At 29.5% G+C, this 26,274-nt stretch overlaps 2 protein-coding genes across 5 annotated transcripts in view; both read left to right on the forward strand.

Annotated features, from left to right (window-relative positions):
• Nucleotides 1-11,752, forward strand: part of LOC128388799 (hemicentin-1-like) — a 122,778-nt gene extending 111,026 nt beyond the window's left edge. For all 4 annotated transcript variants that reach the window (XM_053348255.1, XM_053348254.1, XM_053348256.1 and 1 more), the window contains 6 exons: nt 5,155-5,301; nt 5,726-5,759; nt 9,453-9,562; nt 9,958-10,103; nt 11,030-11,386; nt 11,469-11,752. In XM_053348255.1, coding sequence (XP_053204230.1) covers nt 5,155-5,301; nt 5,726-5,759; nt 9,453-9,562; nt 9,958-10,103; nt 11,030-11,386; nt 11,469-11,546 — 872 coding nt within the window. In that variant the 3' untranslated portion in view covers nt 11,547-11,752. The remainder of the gene's footprint in view (nt 1-5,154; nt 5,302-5,725; nt 5,760-9,452; nt 9,563-9,957; nt 10,104-11,029; nt 11,387-11,468) is intronic.
• An 871-nt stretch (nt 11,753-12,623) lies between these two features.
• The window catches only part of LOC128388776 (uncharacterized), a 38,509-nt gene continuing 24,858 nt past the window's right edge, over nt 12,624-26,274 (forward strand). The window contains exons 1-2 of the mRNA XM_053348228.1: nt 12,624-13,300; nt 15,155-15,526. Of these exons, the coding sequence (XP_053204203.1) occupies nt 12,832-13,300; nt 15,155-15,526 (841 nt within the window). The 5' untranslated portion in view covers nt 12,624-12,831. The remainder of the gene's footprint in view (nt 13,301-15,154; nt 15,527-26,274) is intronic.

Below are 26,274 nucleotides of genomic sequence, written 5' to 3' on the forward strand. Positions count from 1 at the left end.
TACACTTTATCATCATTTTTTTGTAGATCAACTCCCAAACCATCTTATTCTTATCCTTTATCTTATCATCACAAACTTCCACTAAACTCACAATATTAAACAATGATTTTTCCAATCATTTTATTCAAGAACTTTTTTTAAGATACTTTGTCCAGAAATGAATTTCAGAACAGCCAATTGGCTAAACCCAATTAACCCGAAAATTTCTCACGAATTTTCAATGAACTTCGGTGAAGTTTATACTCCCATACTTTTCTAGTAGCATCACATTACCGTAATATTGCCATATAATGAATCAAAATGACAGGTAAATGAAATGGTTTTGTGTACAAAGAGAAAAAACTGAATTCTCAAAGAATCATATTTTCAATAAGATTCTCTCTCCTTGGCCATTCATAGTGTAGAAATAAATACAATGCAGAGAGTTGAATAGAAAATTCAGAAATCACATCATACTGATGACAGCTGATCTAAAATCGATTATAATACCAACAATCGAAATCAATATTTCACCTTCTTCTTCACCATTATAAACTTATCGTCCCATTAAGAATAATCTTCATATTCAATTCAATTGGAAACTGAGGAGGTAACGTGAAGGAAACATTTCCCATGCTCATTAAAAATTCCGCTTCAATATTACCATGGAAATCCTAAGTTTCATAAATGTATACTATTTATTCACACATTTGAATGGTTAATATTGTTCAATGAAATTTATATTTATTGATACTTTACATGGTATTAGAAATTATTTTTTTAATTCTTCTCATGCTAACCTTAATTACCAGAATCTGAATGAAATTTACAGTAATTGTTAACTTTCCAGCGTTTATTATTATTAAACTTACGTTCATTTAAATTCAATTAAGTATTGTCAAAACATTCACCTGAGTAATTCAATGTAATTACTTTCACTTCGTAATTGAATTCACTTTGATTTCATTTGATTTTTTTCATTCGTGGAAAAAGCAAAATAAAATTGATTACAACTTGTTACCAAGTAGTAGCTTAATAATTGAATGATAATGAAAACATAATAATAATAAACTTGTTAGAATGTGAAATAAATTGTTAGCTTAATGAATCAAGAAAGTTTAGTAATGAATGAACGTATCGTCCTAATAACAGTGATAATCAAACTTAATTCTTAATCGAAGTGTGAAATTCAACCCCATGGATCCAGAGTTTCAAGAATATTTTTCTCTCTCAACGTTTCAATCGATGTTTTCAATAATTTACATTTAAATCACTTAATCATGAGATAATCATCAAATGATGATCAGTTGATTGTTCATGTTATTTGCTAGTATCGATTCAAAGTTTTTTTTTCGAGAAAACTTTTTTCCAACTTTTAAATGTTTGCAGATTTTTTTTCTTTGGCAAAGTAATGTAATTTTTTTCTTATTCTTATACATGAAAACTATTCCAGAACAAATCTCAAGTAACATAAAATACAATAAGATGAAATAGAAATAGAATGCTGGAAACTTGAGTTTCCTTCGGTGACTCTATTCAATTGGAAACATGAATTCTATTAAATCTTAAAAGTTTGAAACTTTTTTTTTTCCTGAAGAAACGAGAGTATAACGATTGATTCAGTCTCAGTTACATTTTTTTTGTTTGATTGATTGTCACACTCAAAGTGTTAATTCAAGAGTCAAACTCTTGAGTAGTGAAAACTTCAGAGGCAATTAGAGCCACCATATTATCACTGGACTCATGTTCTTGTTGATTTTGATAAACTTTTGTAAAATTAGCAATAGTTTGTTAGGTATTAGTTGGGATGATAAAATGTCTAATGGTCAATTTGAATGTGGAAATTGGTGGAAGATCAGATAGAAGAGTATGTTGGAAGTGAAAATGTTGAATGAACTTGTGGTCAAGTGATATGAATTGTTTCAGTGGGTAAGGGTGAATGGAAAATGAAATTGAGAGGGAGATGGTCGAAAAGTGTATATAAGGTTAAGTAAGTAATTTTTTCATCTCTTGAAGATGGAAAAGAGGAAATGGTCAGCCAGTGATTTCCTTTTCTTTTTTATTCTTCTTCTCTTTCTTCATCATAACCAGCCTAACTCACCCATCTTATCGGTTAACATATTATCATGATTACAACTTTTCTTTCCCTCTTCCTATTTCCACTCCTCATCTTCTTACATAAACTTTCATCTTTCTCATTGGTTATCCCATTGATGTATAAATCATATCACTACACGAACACACTTTATTATTACTCTCTCTCTCTCTCTCTCTCTCTCTCTCTCTCTCTCTCTCTCTCTCTCCATCTTTCGCTTTCCACTTTATTTGGGTGTAAGATTAATCTCTTTCTATCCTTTCATTGTTAATCTATCAACATATTAGCCCGTTTATTTATCAAGCTGAAAACCATAAGTTAACAAAAGTGTTGCATTAATACAACAAACATATTCAATGTGTGTATATGGATGTTTTCAATGCTTATCATATTATTAATACTATCAGTTCATCATCATAATTATCATCAATTTTTCAAGAATGAAAACAAGTAGCTACTGTGGTAACAGTGTTGGTAAAGCAAGAGAAAAAAAATCAGGTCATCATCATCAGCATCCATACACAGTTTTCAACATTATCATGTTGATAATACCAATAATTCAGTGAAAAGATTCCCATCAACAGAGGATATAAGAGTTAGATTCATGATTTATAAATATTTTTACTTCCATGTAACATATTGACTTCATTTGAAAACGTTTTCAACCTTAAAGATAATATCTAATATACATGTATGAATAATATTTTCAATGAAGAGAAAACTTCAACTCGAAATAAATATTTACATATTCGGGTTATTATTTAGTCTGCTAATAGGCTGATAATTATCATGTTGATGATGCTTATTGAAAAGAAAAAAAGTTTTCAAGGTTGTTATTCATTATAATATGGAAATCTTGAAATCTGATTTGGTATAGAAAATTCAATTACTATTATCATGCAATAGGTAAATGAAAATAACTCATTACTAATGAAATCTTTTATTAGTAATAAACAATATTGTCCAATATTATCATGTTAATCAATACTATTATCTATTATACAGAATAATGGTGACTATTGTTGTCGTAGTGATTATAGTGATGATGATCATCATGGTGTTGTTGTTGTTGTTGCTTTTTCATGATGAAGGAAAGATTATGGAAAACTATCATAAGATAAGGAGATGATATTAAAAGGAAGTGAGAAGAAGATGATGATGATAAGTTGGTAATAAGAAAATACAATGAGGGAATAGGAAGTAATGTGATAAATCGGGAAGATGATGAAGAAGAAGAAGAAATGCTCAAGATTCTAATGATGATAAAGAAGATCGTAAGGATGATAATAGAGAGAGAGAGAGAGAGAGAAGGAGATGATGATAAGGATGGAGGGAAGAGACAAAAGAAGAGGTATTGATAAGGAAAAGTGTTAATAGTTATCACAAGAACCGTTGAATATGTGTTCTTATTCCTGATTTATTTATGTAGATAGACTTGAAGAGAGAATGAGAAAAGTGAAATATTTAAGGTGGATGATGAAGGATGAGAAGGAAACAGAATTGAGGAGTTTATGATAGAAACGATGATTATTATACAAAAGGAATGAAAGGAAACCTATTGAATCATAAGTTTCCTTTTATTCATTGTTTATTACTTCCGTAATGGTTGGTACTCTTTTTTTTGTGTTGAGACATTTTCATGTTCATTTTATTATCTAACCAATTTTTAGATTAATACTTTGTGGTATTCATTGTGATTATGATTACTGGTTAGAAGATTAAGATTATCATAGGATTTGCTTCTTCAAATGAGACAGATTAAACTAACTGGTCTTATCTGTCAATATCCAGAGTGATTAGAAAGTAGAAGATAATTTATTTTGACAAAATCTCATATCCTTTTGCAGCAAACTGAATATAATTGTGGAGATTTGGTTTCAATTTGGTGATGATATTGATTCCAATTTTTGTATACAGAGATTTTCAATTCAATTATTCATCAGGAAGTAAAAGTTTCAGGAAATGTAGAAAGTTCTGTTAACCCATTTTAACCCAGACGATGAACCTAAATTTACCATTGATGAAAAAAAAACAAGAAATGTGTATCAAGAAGATGATGACGGTAAACATCATCATCATCATCTCACTGATGCATCAGTGAGATGGTAATCATCAAATGATAGCCAATCATTGATGCTGAATCAACTAGATGAGAAAGAAAGTGTTTTCAGTGTTGGACTTTTTTTGCTTCTTCCAATTCTCTCGCAATGTCAGGAATCAACCAGATTTTACCTTTAATGCTACATCATCATCATCTTCTTCCATTTCCATCTTGCCCAGAATCCACTCCATGAATTACCCTTCATCACCACCAACATCATCATCATCAACATCAACACTCAAGAATAAGAAGAGAAGAGAAAAAAAAAGTTAGGAACCTTTCAATTTCTCATTATTACTATTGGACTATCACCCATTTCCCCAATGGTTTTTATCAATCAAATGTTATTGCTTTTTATTACAATTTAATGTAATCGCATTTAAGATTAAATTGGATCATAGGTGAAAAGGTCAATTTCATACTCTTGACCTGCATACTTTTTTTTACCATCAATCTCATTCATTGGGTATCAAGTGAATTACCATCATCATCATTAACGAAAAATATTTACTTACCTGATGAAGGAAAAAAACTTTCCTTCAAAATCAATTTCTTTGCATATGATTAATCTCATTTCAAACTGTTCATCAACTGAAAGTAGTTATCATACATTTATGATACTTGAAAATTGATTAACTCAATCACCAATATTTATTTGATTAAGCTGACTTAATGATAAAAATCAACCATGATAATCATATCTTGAAAGAATATGTAGTTTATTGAAGGTTGTCACGATTAAGAAATAGATTAGCAAATCACCTCGGAAGTGAGATTTCAATTCAAGTTTGATTGCATCGATTAACTTTACTTCCTGAAAACTGATAATTTTCATCATTCACTTAACTTATCACCCATATTATCATTGTCATCATCAGTTTGATTTGATCAGTTAATTTTTCTCCATAAACTTTAATATAACTCTGTAACTTCATTATCTTTCTCCTTGTTCTCTCATTTCTTTCCCGCTTTCTTCCAGGAGCTATTCCTCAATTTGGTTTCAATCCAATGCTGGGAATCTTAATTGGTACAGTTGGTGCACTAGTTTTGATTGCAATTATAATTGTTATCGTTATCCGAGTGAAAGCAGATTATTATGAAGATGATAGAGATGATGGATCTAAAGGTAAAGCCTCTTTTGTCCTCTTTTCTCAATCTGTTTCCTCATCTGATAAGAAAGAAAGAGATTGATAATAATCTAAATCATTTTGATTAAAACCATAAACCAGCAAATAAGTGAGAACGATGATAACAACAGATATTATCTGAATTCTTATCAATTTGCTTCAATCAAATTCATATAATATAAAGTCAAAATGTCAAACTCTCAGTTCTATCCTAACATACGTGTCAAAGTGTGTTAATGATATAATCTACCAGTAAAATTATTATTACGATCAAGTGTCAATTCAATACGGAAAGATTATCGATTTCATACTTAATGATCTCAATTTGAAATGAAAATTATTTCAATCTCATGGTTATAATCGTTTTCTTTTTTATATTCTTCTCCTTTCTCTCTCTCTCTCTTTTAATCTTTATGAAAATAGAAATGGATTCACAGCAGAGGACAAATACCCCCAAGTAAGTTCAATATTTCTTATTCTCTCTTTTCATCATGTTCGATCATCAGCATTTATCTCTTTTTCTGCAATTTTTTCTTCATCATTGCCATCTTGTTTATCATCATTCTATTATACCTAAGTTATAATATCTACGTGCTTGGTGTATTTTTCTTTTGAAAAATATTGACGAGAGAAGAGGAAAAAAGAAGCAGAAATAAGAGGCTATTGGAACTTTCAGTAGATTATCTCAGCACCTTCGAATATTATCTCATATTGACCTTAAATAATTTTCTCTTTTTTTCCACCTTGAGAAATATCTGATCGAATGAATGATTCAGAGATAACTATTTTTTATCCATTTCCATCTACAACATGTAATGTCTAGCATTTAGAACTTTTATCATATTATATCATCTCTTTTGTACTATTGTCAACTTTTATCTGTGAGAAGAATTTTTTTCCCTCTCCTCTCATTTCTTCATCTTTAACCTCCCATTGTGATGAATCTTTCACACTTTTCTCTATCCATTTTATCATCTTCATCTGTATTTTTGAAACACATCATCATGATAGTCATCGATGACTATCATGATGGTGATGATGATCATCATCACCAAATGAAACTTACTTTCCTGATATCTTCCAATATCTTTAACTTTTATCTCTAATATCAGTTTAACTCTATTGGTTCAATAAGAGTTTATTTGAAACTCTGTTGATTCTCACATTATACTTTATCAGAACTTTTTTATCAGTTTAATTCGCTTTTCTATTGGAGAGCTCACATCATTCCTTGCACTGAATTTCATAAAAAAATGATCATCTTCATAATAACCAAGTCTTTCAGGTTATTCTCTCTCTCTCTCTTTTTCCCTGTCTGTCTGTCTCTTTCTTGATCTTCACCTTTTATCCTTTTGTCTGCTCAGTCATCATGATAATCATTTTCAAATCAAATAATCGAGTTTCTAGAACTTTATCCATGTGTGCACTTATTATTGATTATTGTTGCTTAACATTTCCATTGTCTACAAAGACAGAATCAATTTCCTACTAGATTAAGAAATCAAGAAAAATTCATTAGAATCACTTAAAATTGAAAATTCAATTCATTTCTTCAAATGAATCTCATGTTGTTTTTATTGTTCATAACCCACTAATGGTAACATTCAATTGAATCAATGTATCAATCGGCTCATTAGCTACAATTTTTGTTACTATTATCAAGAGACTTCATGGTGTTTACTGAAAATATTGGCAATTGTTACGTTACAATAAATAATATTCATGTTGCCAATAAACTAATAATTCAGCTTGATTGCTACCATGAATTTTCATGGATTCCATTTTTTTGTGAACATCGTTTTTCTCAGTGTAACTCGTCATGCAAACAATCAATTTGCTCGCTTGCCAAGAATTGATTGAATTATCTTGTCGTCTGATCTTATCAACACACTTTTGATCATTCTTATTGCTTGCGATTGGTTTTATTCTGATAAAAATAATGATTAACGTTAACAAGTAGAAAACTTGACAGAGAATAGTTGGGATTTTCTTTTTTTAACTTGCTAGTTAAATCTCCGTTTCTGAGGCTGAACGTTTCCAGTTCTTTTCAATTTTCCCAAATAACTTACCAACCAAGTGATTTTTGGACAATGGATTTCAAAGGCTAACAAGTAAAATAAATAAATAGAAAATAATAGTTGGTGAGAGGAAAAAAACTGAAAGAAAAGGCGAAGAAAAAAAATTCCAAGTGCAAAAGAAGAGAAAAGTAGCTCAAACTGGAAAGTTTCATCTCAAGTTTTGAAGAGAAAAGAGTAAGTAGAAAAAAATTTATTTCTAACTTGGAAATAGAGAGAGAGAGAAACTTTGACAGAAGCTTATTTTGTCCATCAGATCTTAATCGTGGAGATGATGGTGATGGGCATCATGAAGACAAGAAGCAGAAGATGGAGAGAATGAGAGAGGCAGGGAGGGAAAACGAAGAACGAAGATAAACATTGAAGATGAAAAAAGATGAGGAAGAGGAAAGTTAGAGGGAGGAAAAGTGGGAGGAAAGATTAAGACAAACAGATAAACAAAGACATCAGAGGAAAAGTAATGACCTGTAGATGTATTTAAGGTAAATAAAAATATCGATGTGACAACAGAAGCTTTTAGTGTTTGTAGATTGGGAAGGGATAACATGGCGAAGGGATAAACAGGGAGCTGGAGGATTGATAATACAAGGGAGTGGTAAGAGAGATAGGAATGGATGTAAAGATGAGATAAGATTGAGAAACTGAAAAAAAAAGAATAAGAATAAGAGAAGAATATAAAAGAAGGAATAAGAAAAATTGGTTTATTCTACCGAGTTGACTTGGAATCTTTTTGGTTAAATTGGTAAACGATATCTTCTCTTCCTCTTCCTCATCATCACCATCATCATCTTGTTCTTCTTCTTTCTCATCTTTTACTGAAAATAAGCAAGGAAAGGAAGAGAAACGGAAAGCATTCGAATTAAGTTTTCGAGATGAGAATTTTTCTTTCTCTTCTCTCTTATCCTCACAATGATGGTAATGTTCTTGTATTAAAAGGTTTAACATTATTAGAGATCTCTTTCATTTCCAACATCAATTAGTCGACAATTTAACGATGATTCTCATTCCATTCAATCCATTACTTCTCATGGTAATCTGAGTTTCCAACTGATTCATTTACCTTTTCATTTGTTCTGATATTTTATCATGTTTTTTTCTACTTCTACTGTTTTGTCATTTCTAATGATGATGATAATGATAACCAATGATTAGATTGCACAAGAATCAGTTTACTTTGTTATCTTTTCCACAAGGTAATTGATTTAACCTTTAATTTGTTAATATTATTATTCAAGTTAATTAATACTATTAAATAGCGATATTTACTATCTATCTATTAATAGTTCTTGTCTTTTTACAATTGAATTTACATGTATAAAGTACCAGTATAAAGATGCATTGTTTTTAATTGTTCAATCTCAAGTCTACACAGTTGTAAATTAGTGAGGCAAGTTAATACATACAATCAGTGTAATAAATCATTTGCACAAATTGTTTAATGTAAAATCTCAATCGACTCTTGAGCAATTAAGGCTGTTATCATACTAGAGAGATTGCGACTAATTAGTGAATTGTACGTTTATAATAAGAAATTAACTTGATTAATTTTGTGCATCAAAAGTTGACACTTGATAAACAATAATAAAAATTACTATCAAGTGCATTTTATATGTTCATGCTGAGAGGTAATTTAAAAGTTTGATTGTGATTATTTTTTGCAATTCAAATGCACCAGTTAATAATATCAGTAGATTCTGATCAATAATTATTGAACTCTCAAGTGTAGTCAATTGAATTGTTTACTATTGTCATTGATTAACCTCCTCCAGTGGATTAAAGTTGAGCCAGTCAAGTTTGGATTTGATTTAAGATTAATTTAAAGAGACAATATTTAAGACGATTACCAGAGGTTAATTTTAATGACAAGTCGATTAAAACATTTAAAAAACGAGAAAAACAAATTTCATGAAAATGAAGTTCTGGTTATAAAGTTGAGAAAAGTTCGTAAGCCTTTGGCTCCATCTAGCAGGTGATTTTCAAAGTTCTAAATGACTGAATTAGTTGTTAACTGTTTTACTTTATCAATTATTGGTGATAGAAAATAAAATTTAATTCTCATTGTTGTTATTCCATAGATCTAAACCATTTCTATGTGATGGTTTAACCTCTGGTGCCACTACGAACGAGATTGAATCAGATTATATCAAACAAGGTGATCCATTGAAATCTAAAGATGATATTTCTGGTAAGTAAATAATTTATATATAATCAATCAATTAATAGAATCAAAATGATTCAGTATCTGATTTTGATTCTTGATGAATGGTTGATGTTTTAACCAAAATATTGATGGACTTTTATTTATTGGAAAATAATATTGGATTGATATATAAATGAATTTATTGAAACATAAAATAATGAAAAGTTATATTAACCTGACAACTCAATAGTTGTCATAGAAAAAAAAACAAATAATTTATGAAATTCTGATGGAGAAAAAAATTTTTCCTTCTCATTTTTTTATCATCTTTCTCTTCTCTTCATTTAATCGATTGGGTAAATAATGACATTTTCTTCATATGATATCACCACCCACCAATCTCCACGTATTATCCAATGGTCATACTTTGATCCCATTAGGGTTTGATTTTGGATGCAGTGGATATGATAGAGTAACAATCTGCCTGAATCAGGAGCATAGAGGAACCACCGAGTGCCCTGGAATCTGTGACTCAAATTGTCCCTCAACACGATATCATTGTTACCTTCCAACAATGGGCTACAATGTAAGAATATAATATCAATAATATTCTCAGAATCTCTTTCTTTCTTTCTTTATCTTAATTTACTGAACATTCTGCCAAAAATCATAAGAAGTTATAAAACTCAACAACCAGATGAAAAAGTTACATGAAAAATACTGAGACCAATATCAATAGAGTTAGAGAAAAAAAAGATTAAATCCATAACAAGGGAAAGGGAATACAATTTATATAAATTTTGGTCACAAAATGGGTCAGTTACATTTGTCGGAACAAAGGTTTAAACGAAATACCATAAGTTTATTATTAGTTTTTCAATCTAGCTGAGAGTTAGGTTACATAGACTGTAACATAGAATGAAAAATGATAAAGAAAAAAAAAGACAGTTCAGTCAATGAACATTAAACAAGCTTCAGGTATTAGATTTTTCTCCCTCATTTTTACCAACTATCTAGAGAAAGACTCAAATACTCACATCCCAAGTAGATATCTACTTATGTGTTTCCGTAGTTTTCAATTTACTTTGGAGATGCACAATAAGTACATGCACTAATCGCACAATACCCCCTTCTCATGCTTCATAGTAATAATCAACATGAACTGCTTTGAACTTCAATGCTTTGCTTGCCGTCAATTTTATTGTCGCTTTTTGTGTATATTTTTGTGTAATATCAATCCATTGACATTGAAAATTGCAAAGGTCAAGGAATTCGAATTTTGGTCTAAATCTTGCTCTTAACTATTACATGTAATATATGGACAGATATTTAGCTTAATTTTCCGTAAAAAATCGGAAACAAAAAGAGATTGCTATCAATGACATTATTGATATTGGTGTTAAATCAGAGTTTACTTATTCGTTGAGCTTGCTAATGTCGGAATACGAAAAATTTGTAATATAATTTCGCAACGCTTAACTTGTAACTTTTTCTTTCTTCCATCGCATTCAGAATCAATCACAAGAGATAACGTATTCAGATCTTCAAATGTCAACTACCATAAATGACCAACAAGTTAACCGGATGTTGATTCAAAGTATTCAGAATGGAGCTGCTCCCATCGATTACACAGCTCTTAACTTTCAGGAAATGGCAAAACAAAGTTCTGCAAATATGAATATTGGAGGAGGTGATGTTGAAATGATGAACAACAATGGATCAGGGATGATGGTTGGTTTAATAAGTGAAACCAAACTACCCAAACGAGGTCTAAGTATTGCCGATGGAGCATCAGATGTTGAGATGACCATGGAAACTTCAACATTAAATTCAAATACAATTTTGTCTTCACCTTACAAAGAGATTGATGTAATTCAGACTTATTGAGATTAGTTCATATATTAATTACTAACTTTTTTCTTCGTCTTTTATATCTATTAATAATTCTTAGAATAACCATACAAGAAAACAACCAATAGTCTCATTGGGACCTAACGAGGAGGATAAATCTGGACCAGTTTATGTCTAAGCCATTTCACAAGAAATCAGAATTATCGCTTTTCCAATTTATCTGTGATGTTTTTGAAAAGTTCGCAATCTGTGATCAATATTCTTACTTGAAAAATTGGGATAGAATTAAAATTCGCTTCGAAAAGTTAATTTTTTTTAAATAAAAGACTAAATCATTTTGTATTTTAATTAAATTTATACTAAATTAAAAGAAATTTTCATTTAAAGTTATCCAACTGTTTTAATATTAAAAATGTATGACGAGCATACCAAACATCTCCAACTTTGAGAGCGATTTCTCGAAAACCATCCATTCAATATTTGATTTAATGACACCGATCGGTAGATAAAAAATACAAGTTTTGTTTGTCTTTATTGTGAATATAAGTCAATGTCACTCAAAGTCGATGTCTGTATAAGGCTTTATGAATGAAATGCCTGAGATTGAGTGCAAGTCATCGTGAACAGTGGTTCACGTCTAAGCAGCCTCGATTACTATTATTTCTCTTGACTGTATCTCTTTTCAACTCAATAGATGTCAACACTTGTCCAATGAATAATTCAACTGTACTGATTGAAACTGAAGTCTAGATGGTGAAAAATTTTCGACAAGGCTTAAGATCTACTCCTGGTTAATAAACCTGGAACTTAATAGGCGAAAATTAATAATAATTAGGTCAACAAGGGTTAATCAGAAAATTCGAATAGTAGTAATAGTAAAAGAGGCTTTGCTTGTTGCCTTTTACTACTACTTAATTAATCAAATTACTTAATTCGTTTGTCTTAGGCACTCCGGGCCTTCCTTTGTCAATGGGTTGTGACAATTGTAATACCAGTCTAAGTTTATCCTTTTGGCGATTATGGTTATAAGCCGAAACAATCAATAATTTTGAATAACCCATGAACTTGATCGTATTTACATGTTAAGTTGTAACAATGTCAAAGGAATGGGAAGAGAGAGCAAGTAAGTGAAAACTTCAGACAAAAGATGGCAGTACATTCATTTGCTATTTTTTGCTTATTGGGAGTCTGAATTTCTGAATAGCAGAATTGGAGTGAGCATAGTCTCAGATTCATTTTGATTTGTGTTGGCTGATCTCATGTTAGTTTATCAAATAGTTTTCATGAACATTGTTTCATGCTGTTAATAATAAATAATTTCCATCGTGAACAGGTTATAATGTATCTCATGATGATGAGATCACAGATTCAATAAAAATGATAGTAATAACAATACTGATTCATGGACGATATTGTTATTTTGCGGAATAAAAACTGATAATCAATACATCAAGCCCATCACTATGAATATTATTATCACTTCAAGTAAACGTAATCCCGTAATTATCTTCAGTTTATTAGTCACTTTATTGTCCAATTGGATCACCACCGGTATGAACTCTGTTAAAATCAAACAGTTTAACATACCATCAACATTTGACCTTCGAACTGTAAATTCAACGTTAATCTTAGACTGTGATTATAATTATAATGAGAATGATTTGTATTTAGTTGTACGTTGGTTTCATCAAGGTACAACTGATCGGCCTGATCCAATATACCAATGGATACCTGATAGGAGAGTTCGCCATATAGCGGAGGATTATAAAAGTTCATTTGATATGTTGCACGTTTCAGATGCCTCAGACCCATATACAATGTATCGTTCGATAGTTCTTCACGATCCAGTGCCATCAATGTCCGGTAAATATAAATGCAGAATATCATCTCTAGCTAATTCCGATTCTAGGGAAGGCAACGTTTTTATTTATGGTAAGTATAGTAGACCCAAAGTCAAAGTCTTAGTGTTATTCAAGATAATTTTTCGAGAGAGAAATACTGAAAATAGATCTTGTCGAACATTTTTTACTGAATATCAACCACTTCCTCGTGTGAAAAATTATTTGTTGCCTTTTTGTCTAATTTTTATATTTACAAGGCAACGATTTAGTTTATGAGACATAAATATCTGCAACTACTTGTACATGTATTTACTTTTGATAAACTTTCCACATGAATACTAACTTATAATCATATTCACGATCGTCTTGTCAACAAAAGATTATCATTGATTGAGTTGAAAGGTGAAATTTGTACAAACCATGCAGACGAAGGATAAAGAAAACTTAGTTCGATTAGAAGGATTTTTTTTTCGATCGTTCGATTTCTTCTCATAAAGTTATCCGTTGATACGAATAAAAGAAATAGAGGCAAAAATAAGAAAGAATTGGGAAAGTAATAAAGACTTCGCCACGAAAATTTCACAAGAAAAGGATTGAATAGCAATAGTGGGAGGTGAAAAGAATCCACCTCTGGATTCGCAAAAAAAAGAAGAGGAAAATAAAAAAAAAGCCCTGTGATTTAGTGTGTAACTGACATTGATATTCACATGAGAATAGACAGAATCTCTTATTGTCTTGATAATAAAGAGTCAATTCGAGATGCGAAAAATAAGATGAAAGTGAGTGTATAGCAACAACAACAACAACAACAACAAAAGAGTAACAACAAAAGCAAGATGAAGACGAAGATACGGATAGTGATGAAGAAGAAGAAGAAATTGTTTAGACAGTAAATCAATCAATTATATTGATGATGAAATAACAAATAATAATATTACAACAACAGCTAACCCAATTATCTCAATCATCAAATAATTATTATAATAACATACACAGATCATTGTTAAATGGCGTGAGTTGAAATGATCAACATCAGATTATGGTGATGATAATAATGATGATGATGAGAAAAAGAAGAAGAAGAAAACAATCAACGTAATAAAAAGTTACATCAATCGAAGAGCCAAAAATGATTATGATTACATGGAAAATTGAATTGATCACAATCACAATTTGATTACAATAATCATTTAAAATGCACAATCTTTACAAGGTGACCTGGTCAGTTGATGAGTTTTAAATAGATAATTTTTCCGATTAATCATCTAATATTATGTATACACTTTAAGTGATTGGTAAAGATAAATAGTTTGTGTGTCTCCATAATCTTGATAATGATTTGTGCTAATCATGGTGGATGTAAATGTCTTAAAGTGATAAGAATAGGAAAAAGGAAAGAAATTAACAAAAAAAAAAGAGATTGATATGAGGAGAATGATAATGACCATTTAACATCTTCAATTTGTATCAACAATTGAGCATAAATGTTTCTTGTTTCACCTTCTTTACCAATCATTCTAATCATCATCACTTCAATCAATTCACTTTTACCTTGTTACCTGAAGTCTATTAACGTCAACACTTGATAATAACAATTCTTGTCAACTTATCTCATACAACTTACTTGGGTTTTTTATCAGTACCACCCAAATGATGAGATCTTTCATGTAACACTATTAACACCAGAAAAACCTCTCTCACTCTCACTCTATCTCTCTCTCACTCTTCCTTATTTCTTGAAGTCACCTTCTCTCTCTCTCTCTCTCTCTCTCTGAAAGAGTATGATTGTTGATCATTACTAAATGCGAGACTTTCAATGACACTGATGTTATTAATGAACTAGTTCCAATAATAATTTACTATTTTCTTTTGCTCTTTTTTATTTGTGATTTTTGCTCTTTATTATCAACATAATGTCCACCAAAATACTTTGATCTCAATACAGCATCTCCTCAATCATTTAAATTCACTTCTCGAGTTGATCCTGTTACTGGTAATCTCCATCTTAAATGTATAACTCTTCAAGTTTATCCGTTGCCCCAAGTTAATTTATACAAATTGATCACCACCAAAAGTGCCAATAATATGGTTGTAACACCAACACTAATCCATCTAGTTAATGTAAACAAATCAATCAGCTCACCAATTTCATCATCACCGTCATCATCAAATTACTATGATGTGTCTATTGAATATATATTAACTGAACAAGAGCTTCTGGCAACAGCCTTAAGTCGGACACCAACAATATTTGAATGTCAAGTAACAATTAACAATACTCTCTATTCATCAACCAAACGTATCACTTTATACTCAAGTAAGTTAACATTTCCTTATGATCTAATTAATTAACTTACGGAATGATGATAATGATGATCATAATGATTACCACTTATTAAACCAAATCAATCTGATGCTCTTGTATTATTAATAATGCTGATAATAGTAAGAAAACCCTTAATGAAAATGCTAATTCCTTTCATCATCTCCCATTGAAAGACTTTTATCATTAGCATTAATCTCACTCCTCTCTCTCTCTCACACACACATACATAGTGAGCTTGTCATATCTGTAATTAATATCTCTTGCAATTAATATTATCATCATTAGCTTAATGTAACAAATGTTATCACCAATATTGAAAACTTGGGGCGTGAGGTTTATATTGAACTGAACAGGGAAGTTGATGAAATGTTTCATGATAGAAACAGGTTAATGAGCTAGAGGTGTAGATATATAATATGTTGATACACAGGTTGATTCATTTGCCACACCCTGTAATTTATATTAATATATAAAAGGAAAAAAAATTCCTCCAATCGTTTGAATAATTTGATAGAGATGAAGTATGTTCATGATCATCTTTCTCATGGTTATTATATTATACAAAAAGTATATATCAAATTATCGTTGTTTCAATTTTTTTCTGATTTTCCATTTTATCAAATTAATTTCAATTTCATCTGTCAACAATCAATATACACGATTATTATCATGGAATCTTTTTTCTTCATGCTTTTTCATTATTATCTTCAAGTGTTTCCTTCCAATAGGAAGAATAAAACAATTTGTCTTCATTTCTTTTTCATTCTCATCTTCTTTATATAACAATCAACACTCAAATTGATCTTCTAATAATGATACCAAATGATAAATCTTCATTTGTCTCTACTTTATATAACAAGAGATTTGATTCGATTGTAATTAGATTGATTTTCATTGACTTACACTTGAATCAATTGTTGCAAATTCATGTTGATCAGCTTAGTTGATTCATTTTGTCTGAACTTTAATTAAGAGAACTCAAAGAGATTGATCCAACTTTGTTGAGTCTCGAGTTTATCAAAAGGTGAAAACAATATTCACCCTGAGAAATTATAACTTGATTCAAATTGTTTTTTCATCCTAATTTACATGATAATCTGATGAAAGTTGGATCATTATTTTTTTTGATCGATATTTTAATATTTTCCATTGCCAATTTTCATTTTTTCATTGAGCATTTGATTTAGATTTAGATAGTAGCTTTTTTGAAGACAATCAAGACTTACTGGATGATTATCTTGACATGAACTTTCATTGTTGATGGTGAGCCAGATGATTAATGTGTCATTTTGTGGACTGTTGATTAAGAATCTAAAAGAGATCCTGGATCAAAAAGTATTATTTCCATCATGAAGTTGATGGTGTGATGACCCATTGATGATCCCAACATTCAATACTCTCATCAATAACTGACCACAGAAATTGTTATTCCTTACAATCAGAAGGAATCAACCGATAAGAAACAAAAACTTTCACGATAAGTCCTATTAATATGTAAATGAACAAGATGAAATAGTAACAGAAATAACTGAGATTAAATCACTTTGTCAGGTTATCAGAATCTAAATTGAAGCAATTATCTTATTGAATTTGGAACAAAGGGAAAGGAAAAAAATCTAATTTATATTAGTAATAATATTTTCCGAACAGACTAAATTTATTTGAACTAACCCTGCAAAAAACAATCAATGTACAATTGCAATTTAATTTGAGCCCAATAAAAGAGTGAAAGAGAGAGAGAGAGTGAAAAATGCAATTCATAGCAAAAAAAGTTCTGTTTATGAGAAACATTGTTTACCAGCATTACAATTGAATGTAATTCTGATTTTCTCCCATGCTGTTTATCATTGATTCATCTTTTTTTTCTAATCACCATTGTGATCAGATAAGGTTATCGGTTATTAATAGTTTCGATATTTTTCTCATTGCAATCTCTCTCTCTCTCTCTCTCTCTCTCTCTCTCTCTCTCTCTCTCTCTCTCTCTCTCTCTCTCTCTCTCACTCACTCACTCACTCACTCTTTCGTTCTCTCTCCTGTTATTCAATCATTTCTCATTATGTTTCCAGTAACTTTTTTCCTGTTTCCACCTCTCATGCCCCATGAACTTACACTGAATTCAATTGGAACCATGAGAGTTGCATTAGAACAGCATATCCACTTTTTTGCATGCCAAAGGAAATGTTATGTGTACATGATTGTAAATATATGATTATATTGATTGATTAGTAGGCATAAAGAAAGATAATGCAAAATAATTGAAGAGTATCCATGAAGGTAGGAAAAGGAATAGAGAAAAAAAACTCTACAGAATTGAGAAAAGTACAGAAATTTATGGAACACTTTTTTTCTGCTGAAATCATGGGAATAAATTCATCTGTTCTATCATCATATCCATCTGAACGTCATCATTTCTTTTCCTTCCAATAATAATTACTTTTCAATTCTTTCGAAATGATTCAGTTTCCTCGCTCTCTTTTTCCATGTTTCCTTCTTCTCCCCCATGTAATAATATCCAATTGAATGTTAACATTTTCCATTCATCACTATCATCATTTAATAACATAATACATATATTCATCTTTCCTTTGAATCTCTTATAATGAAATTACTCCTTTTCATCGGGTAAACTTTTCTTTATAATAATAATTTAATTTTGGAAGAAAAAAAAATTCAACTCATCACAAAATTCAGAGTTCACACGATAAACTTATATTCTATTACTTTAGTTAATGTTGAACTGAACAGGAAACTTTTCACCTTTTCATGATTATCATATCGGGATAAATTGATTTTCTATCTGAGAAGTTAATCAATGAAACTTTTGTTATTGTTGCCTGTTGATAGTTTAATTATCTGATCTTACATTTACTTGATCTACAAGAACAAGATAGTGATTAAGAGAGAGAGGAACGAATTCACCATTGAGTATTTACTTTGAAGTTAACTGTCTTAGTTTGTAAGAGAGAGAAAAAATTTCAGACCTGGAATTCTGAATTCATGATGAAACTCAAGAATTAATCTTGTCAAGGTTGATCTTAGTTTACTGTCACCTTCTTTCACTATTAAGTTGTCCTTCTAACCTTAGTTGATTATCATCAGTGTTATTTGTAATTATTCCCAAAAGATATGATCACATTTACCTAGGATTTTATATCATGATGAATTCACTGAATTAAAACATCACCATGATAACCATCTTATCTTTACGATGCAAATCTTACCTTAAGGGACTTACCTACTCTTTTCCACCTTTCGATTCCAGTTATCATGTGAATCTATCAAAATTTGTTCAATAATCACAATTGATACTCGATGGTTTTAATTGTGATTGTTGTGATTTATTTTCCATCTTTACCTTTCATAGATATTAATACATATTGATAGTTTATCCTTCAGGCCATTAAAGGTAAATTTATTGATATCTTGATTAAATTGCTTAACCATTATCCTGGTGTCATTAATTTTGATTGTTAACCTGTAATTACTGAGTTATGAATAAAATTATGTGAATATAATTCAGAATCCTAGATCCAAAAACAGAATGAGATAAATACATGAATGAATTTCCGAGTTACAAACTGTCATGATTCACCTGTTACTTTTTTTTAATGTTCCTGAAGTTTTACATGGAACTGGAAAAAAAATTAGCGAAATGGGTTAAACAGTAAATCTCAATTGGATCATCATCATCATGATAATCTAATTACATGAACTTTTCTCTGAGCATTAAATTGGTTCAATTTCTTCAGGACAATTTGATATTAATGAATCTCATGTGATCCATTATATTCAATTGACAATTTACGCTTTAAATTTGACAAGTTTTCTGATCAGTTGATCCAATTAAACCAATAATAACTAATCTAATCTAAATCTAATCACCATTTGATGACCAGTTGATTAAAGGTACAAAATAAAAGTAATTAACTTTTATTAGTAATTTAAAAAGTTCACCAATGATATTTACTCTCCATGAATATTATATCACAATTGAATTGAATTTTTTTTTACAATCTAATCGTAAAACTATTCATTCCAATTGTTCATTTAACCATCAATCAATTAATAATTAAAATAAATTACTATCGATCAAGTTAATTATTATACTATTCTCACTTACGATAATATTATCATGAAGGTGAAAATTTTATTCATTAATTGACCATCTCTTTCCTGTTTCATTGACTTGATGCCTTACAATTAATTATTTTTCCAATAGAAACAATTTACTTGCCAATCTAATTGTGACCATTTTGTGAAACAATTTAAATCTCATTTTACGTACCAGTTGCAATTAGTTAAAGACTAATTGTTAACACTAATTGTTTCCCATTCAATCATTATCGTCAATGAAAAAGAAAACCAAAAAACAAAACAGTAACATCATTAATAGTTAATCAGATTTACTAATTGTTATAAAAAGTTGTACAAATTGATTGTTGTAAATTTTAATGAATCCATTTAATTGAGACATATAAATTAGCTTAGAAAAAGTTTAATTGGATTTGTTAATTTGTTTTCTGTTAATTGTCTTTTAGGTTATTGTAAGACAAGAAAAAAAAAGTTAATTAACTTGTAATGAATTGAGTTTTTCTGTTTCCATTGCAAATTCTCAGGTAAAATGTTTAAAGACAAGGGAGTTTGGTGAATGATAATATTATGCTCAACATTTGGATAAACTTTTTCGAGGTGATTTATGAAACCTTATGCAACCACTTTTAGTATAATACAATTAAATGTTGATTAGTTAATTAACACAATTTAAGGAGCTCAAGGAAGAAGAATAAGAAAAAAAAAGAGAGAGTAGGTTAACTTAATAACACAATTAAAAGGAGGTTGTATTTGGATTAAGATGAATGTATAAGGTGAACTTTTTTTTCCTCTCATAAATTGTTATATTGTTACAATTCTTTACGATACAGATAATCAAGTATTCTGCTGATTATAATGATGACAATTAGTTATCTCTAAGAATATATATCAACAGTCATGGGAGTGGTTGAGGGAAGGTTTTTGGTCCTGAATAATGTACATTTAGTATGTGTGTGTGTGTGTGTGTTTGAGTATCATCAGTGTGGGTGTGAAACATGTATATTATTATATATTGTGTGTCTTTTGTAATAGTATAAGAATTGATTCTTAGATATATAAGAAAGGAGAAAAGAAAATCTCATTTTGGAAATTCCAAAAAGTTTCTTTCAACAACTGATCTTTCCATCTTATTCATGATACTCTTTGTGTTGATGATATATATTACATAGAGTATAATGAAATACCTTTGAGAGGTTTACAAAGGGTTAACCTCATTAACCTTACTACTTTTATATCCAGTTGATTAAATGAACTTTTCCAGGATGATTGTTTCCTTGAGAATCATGTTATATATTATATTATGTTATATATACCTGGTGATTGTTTAGTAAACTCTCAGTATGAATGCCAGAATGGTTAAAGAGTTAACCAGGAAAGGTAAGGAATCAACTGAGAAACTTTTCTCTTACAGGTAATTTTATGGTGAGAGAAAATTTTACTTCTATTATCTGTATTCTTATTTACTAGTATAAATTTGTTGTGTTGTGTTGTTTATATATATATTATCTTGATTGTTGTTGATTAAATCAAGTTAATCAACAGTAAAGGTTTGCAAATAAGTGAAACAAATTAACTGAATAAAATGTGCTCATTGGTGTCAGGTTAACATGATTATCTGATTGAGTTGATCAAAGTTTCAGTTTGCTAATATTACTTTATTATTACTCTCAAAGTATCATACTGGTGATGATGATAATGATGATTCTCATCCTGTTCATTGAATTTATACTCATTTGCATTTACTTTATCATGAAATAAACTTGTGAATCTGAATAAAACTCATTGTTTTACAAATGTTGCACTCGAGTAAATTGATAATTCCAATTCAATTATATATATCAGTAAAACTGTTCAGTCAAATTGAATTAAATTTATCTCATTATCAGTAAAAAAAATAGTTGAGGGGAAAAACTTGAATGTCTTTGCTGAGAAAGGAAATGAGCCACCATTTTATAATGTAGATATCATGATATTCCCATGATAATCAGTTGTGAGTATCCCTTTTTTCACAGATAAGGTTGAGATACAATTGAATTTATATTGGTTCACATGATTCATTCCTAATTTTCGTTATAATTGAAAGTGATTAGAGTTAATTCACTTAAACGCAATTGAATCTTGAGTAAATTTATTTTGTTTCATTTAATATTTTATACTAATCTAATCCCATTTAGTTTTAATTATTCAAACTTAAACTGTCAAACTTAATTTACTCGAGTACAATCAACACCATTTATCATGAATTACCATGAATTTAACATAAAATAATTTGCAAAAATCTGCAATTGTTTAGTTTACCATTTACCTTTAACAATAATAATCATGATAATCCCATGAATTTCAAACTGTTATAATTACATACACCATTTCACTGAATAATTATCATGTATTACAATTATATTTCTATGAGATTTAGATTCAGGACTTTTCCTTTGTCACCTTTTGGTGACACTAAAAACAAAAACAGATTGAAAAAAAGGAAGAATTGTTTTGATAAAATTCATTGAGTTGGAAATTGATCAAAAGATAAAACCTTTATTTAAAATTGATTCTGTAGGTCTTATTGTTCAAACTATTCAGTTACAATTACTAATTTACAGTTACTGATTAGCATTTGTTACTTTACCAATTCTCTGACAATTCAATTAACTTTGTGATATAAACACAGAACAAGAACTTAATCAGATTATATTTGAATCTCTGAATGGTTCGTGAACAGTTTCAGGTCCGAACGAAAGTCGATACAAAGTTTATAATTTTTAGTTATCTAACATTTTCTCCTGAATCTCTCTTTCTCAATATTTGGAGCTTATGAGATTTGAAATTAATTTATTTTCATTAGGAATTCCCTTTACATGATGGAAAAATACGATCTCTCTAGGTTCTCCTCATTTCTTCAGTCAATTCTACATTGAATTTAATTTCTCTTGAGTTTAAAAACTTTGGAAACATAACTAATCATGATACATGAATTTTCACTTCATGGGATTTAAATAGAAAACCTGAAAACATAAGTTAGATTTAAAGTTACAACTCTTTTTCTCTTCTGATTTCATAGATTAGTTTTCTGAAAATAATTATTCAAAATTCATTTTAAAAACAAAAAATTCAATAATCACAGGAAACCAAAATGCTGAGAAATTGAATTTTTTTTCGAATTTGTTTACACTCAATGAACAGGGTCATTGCTTGGTCAAAGAAATGAGTTTTTATCGCTTCATGATGTACATCAGTAATCCTCTTAATCCATTTTAAATTGATGTTTACTTGCTTCTTTCATCCACAAGTCAATATACTATTAAACACCAGAGTAAATATTGATTCAATTTTGAATCAATGACAATAATGTTTCTATTCATGTTGAATAACTATTCCATTCCTGGTTGATAAAATGATCAATAGTTAAATGATGTTCAGATTCTGGACTATGTGATTTATCAGAGCAAACGAATCAAGTGTAAAATTTGATATTCCATTTTTAACTATGGAAATGAGCCTTAGTTAATATTTTCCATTCATCATAATTGACATGATAGTAAAATTTATTTATATTAATATTTAAATTTTGTAGATTAACCACTGATAATATTAAAGTCTAACCGATATTTGGTAAAGAAAAGTTCTGACCCAGTGTTCTAGTTTTATTATCAATCTCCCATGGTCACAGTTAAATGGTAAATTTTGCATTTCTCCTTCTCTAAATCTCATAAAATACTTAAATGAAATTATAAAAAAAAGAAATTGAAATAATAACTTGAATATTTCATGATCATTAATAGTCATTCAGTTTGCTTCAGACAAAAGCGTAAAACTGACTATCATGGTAATAGATTTGAATTTGCATTTTCAATATCATCTTATTGAATCTTGGAAACTTTAAATTCCATGTAATCATCCAGTAGTCCCTTGACTTTTAGTCTCACATTGGTGGTGGATTTTCATATATTTCTTATATTGACCAATTTTACGATTGAATATCTCATGAAATTCAAAATTTAATCATAACAATATCATGATTGATATAATTTTCTTGAAATAGATAAACTTGCAAATATTATACATATTGATGTGTACACACTTTTACCTTTGAGAATCCGAGTAAATTTGTAACTATGTTTTTACCCTATGATTTGGATGAATCATGAATACATTTGATTGATGAAATCTCTGGGACCAAGAACTTTCTGAATAAATTTGATTTACTATGAAAATCGCACACACAAATTTACCATTTTCTGTTTACCTGGTTAAATGAGATTCGTGAAATTTGAGTAAAATTGAAAAGAAAAACATAAAAGATGAACAGAAAAATTCAGCTTAATGATAGAGAAGTTCCCAAGTTCAAAGACTAAGGTTGAGGATAAAACTGAAAGATGATGAAAAATGTTGATGATAAAATGAGAAATGATAAAGATCTTTTATCATGAAACATTGTCATGAGTATATTAATATGTGCATGTTTAAAGTATGAAGATTTTTCCCCTGAAATGAAAAATCCTCATTTCGGATTATCCATAAGTTCAATTTTGAATCATCATGAATTTTGATTCTATGTAAATGGGTTTTGGCAGAGAAAAGTATATAAAACCACAAGAATGAAAGAGAAGAAAAAAACTCACCGTAAATGAAGTAGATCGAACCGAATGATACCCTGTAAATAATAAGTATGAACGAATATTAATATTCAATGTCTTTGTGATGACAATCACCATTAGGTAGAAATAGATTTAGAAAATCAGAATCACCAGGAAAATTGACACAAGACAAATGAGTAGCTCATGTTTACACTGTTGATAAAGTTCTGAAATCAGTTAATGTAAAACATGATAATGTTTAGAGAAGGTGAGAGAGAGAGAGAAAGTTCTGAACACTATTTTTTCTTTATCATGCTTACACCTTGAATATGATTTTGATTATCATTATAATACCTTCAGGTTTATCAGTTTAACTTGTTTCCTTATTGTTAACTCAACTTTCAACCTTTATGTTTACTTTATCATGAACATAATGGATTCTAAGTATTCTGAATACACCATAACAGTTTCAACACTTTATCATCTTACTTTACAGTCTTATTATTATCATTCACATTCATTACAAGCAATTTACCTTAACTCATCTTCATTTGGTACAAGTAATCAGAAAACTAGAGAAATATATAAGAAAATAAAAAAGTTCTGTCATATTTTACTCGGAAAATTAGTTTAGAAATTTTAATCTCTCTCACATCATGCTTTTCTATCAATTTTTATCATTGATTTTTTATCAAGTTCCTCTTTCAAAGTGAAAAATGTTTCATTCTATCATTTCGTCAGGTTAATCATAAAAGCGAAATTCATTTCAACTCCCAAATTTAGAGATTGAAATTCTAATATTAATACTACTTATCTACTGTCTACACCATGTACCATGTCTATGTTATATTGGCGATGACTGTTTCAAAGGTAAATGGAAATGAAAGACTCTAATATCATGTTGTATTCAACTTTGACTCTGATTCTGACATTGTTCATTTTTAATATCTCATGAAATCAGGCAAGAAGAGGAAAAAAACTTGAAATTGTTTTATTATCATGATAATGAAAGAAAAAAATAAAATTCTGATTCCAATGTAATATTATATTCCCTTTACAAGACCTTTTCGTGTGTGTAGGTGAGACTGATGAAAGTTTATATATATTTGATTACCTCGTCTCTACTTTCCACCCACTTCCTTGAGGTTGACACTCTCATCCATCATCATCAAATTTTTACCTACTTTTTTCATCTTCTTTTCACCCTTAATAGAAAATGCTAAGCCCACCTCACCGACCCACCCTAGATTTTGGTAACATATCACATTTTCTAAATGTATTCACTCAGATTTTTAACCTCTACTACTTTCAATTGTTTTTTGATGAGTTTTTCCTTAATTTTCTAATCGAGTTAATGAATTGGTTCATTGTCAATCTTAGGTGAGATTATTCAGATTCCAAAAGTGAGATGAAATTATTTGCATCATTAAAAAAGCAAAACTTTCGAGATCGATCTTGTCCTGATATATTAATCTATTTATAAACTATTTGTCAAGTATTAATCAATTTATTTAGATTTTTACCGAACCCATTAGACTCTTAATCCTCAATGATGGTCAAATTATTCGATTCAAGATTTTTATTACATGATATAAATCAATAAATAACAATGAATAAGGTCAATCTTTTTAATTCAGTTTGCTTGTTAACATTGTAACTCTACCAAACATAACATTTAATGTTTAAATTCAGTGATTATTCAATCATGGTCTCGAATCATGACCATGATCATTGTTTATCTGTAGTTTTCTTGTGTTCGAAAATCATTTCACTCTGTTTGCTTGCTTTTGATTTGCTATCTTGAGTGAATCCTGTAAACATTATAATAGAATAAAAGCAGCCCTCTCTGGTCAACTTGAATTTCTAACCCACCGAAGTGTGCCAGAAATTCAAGTTGACCAGAGAGGGCTGCTTTTCAATTTAAAACAATTACTACTTTGGTGATATCAATTGAAAGTTGTTACAAAAGTGGTAGTTGTTTTAAATTGTTTTCTTTCTCTCTCACACACAATAATCTTTCTCTCTCTGGTGCAGAAAGTTGAAGCTGCTGTTCTCATTAATCGAAGTTGTAGG

This window comes from Panonychus citri, unplaced genomic scaffold, assembly GCF_014898815.1.
Source record: "Panonychus citri isolate SS breed McGregor unplaced genomic scaffold, ASM1489881v1 Contig00102, whole genome shotgun sequence".
In the NCBI taxonomy this organism is placed as follows: Eukaryota; Metazoa; Arthropoda; class Arachnida; order Trombidiformes; family Tetranychidae; genus Panonychus; species Panonychus citri.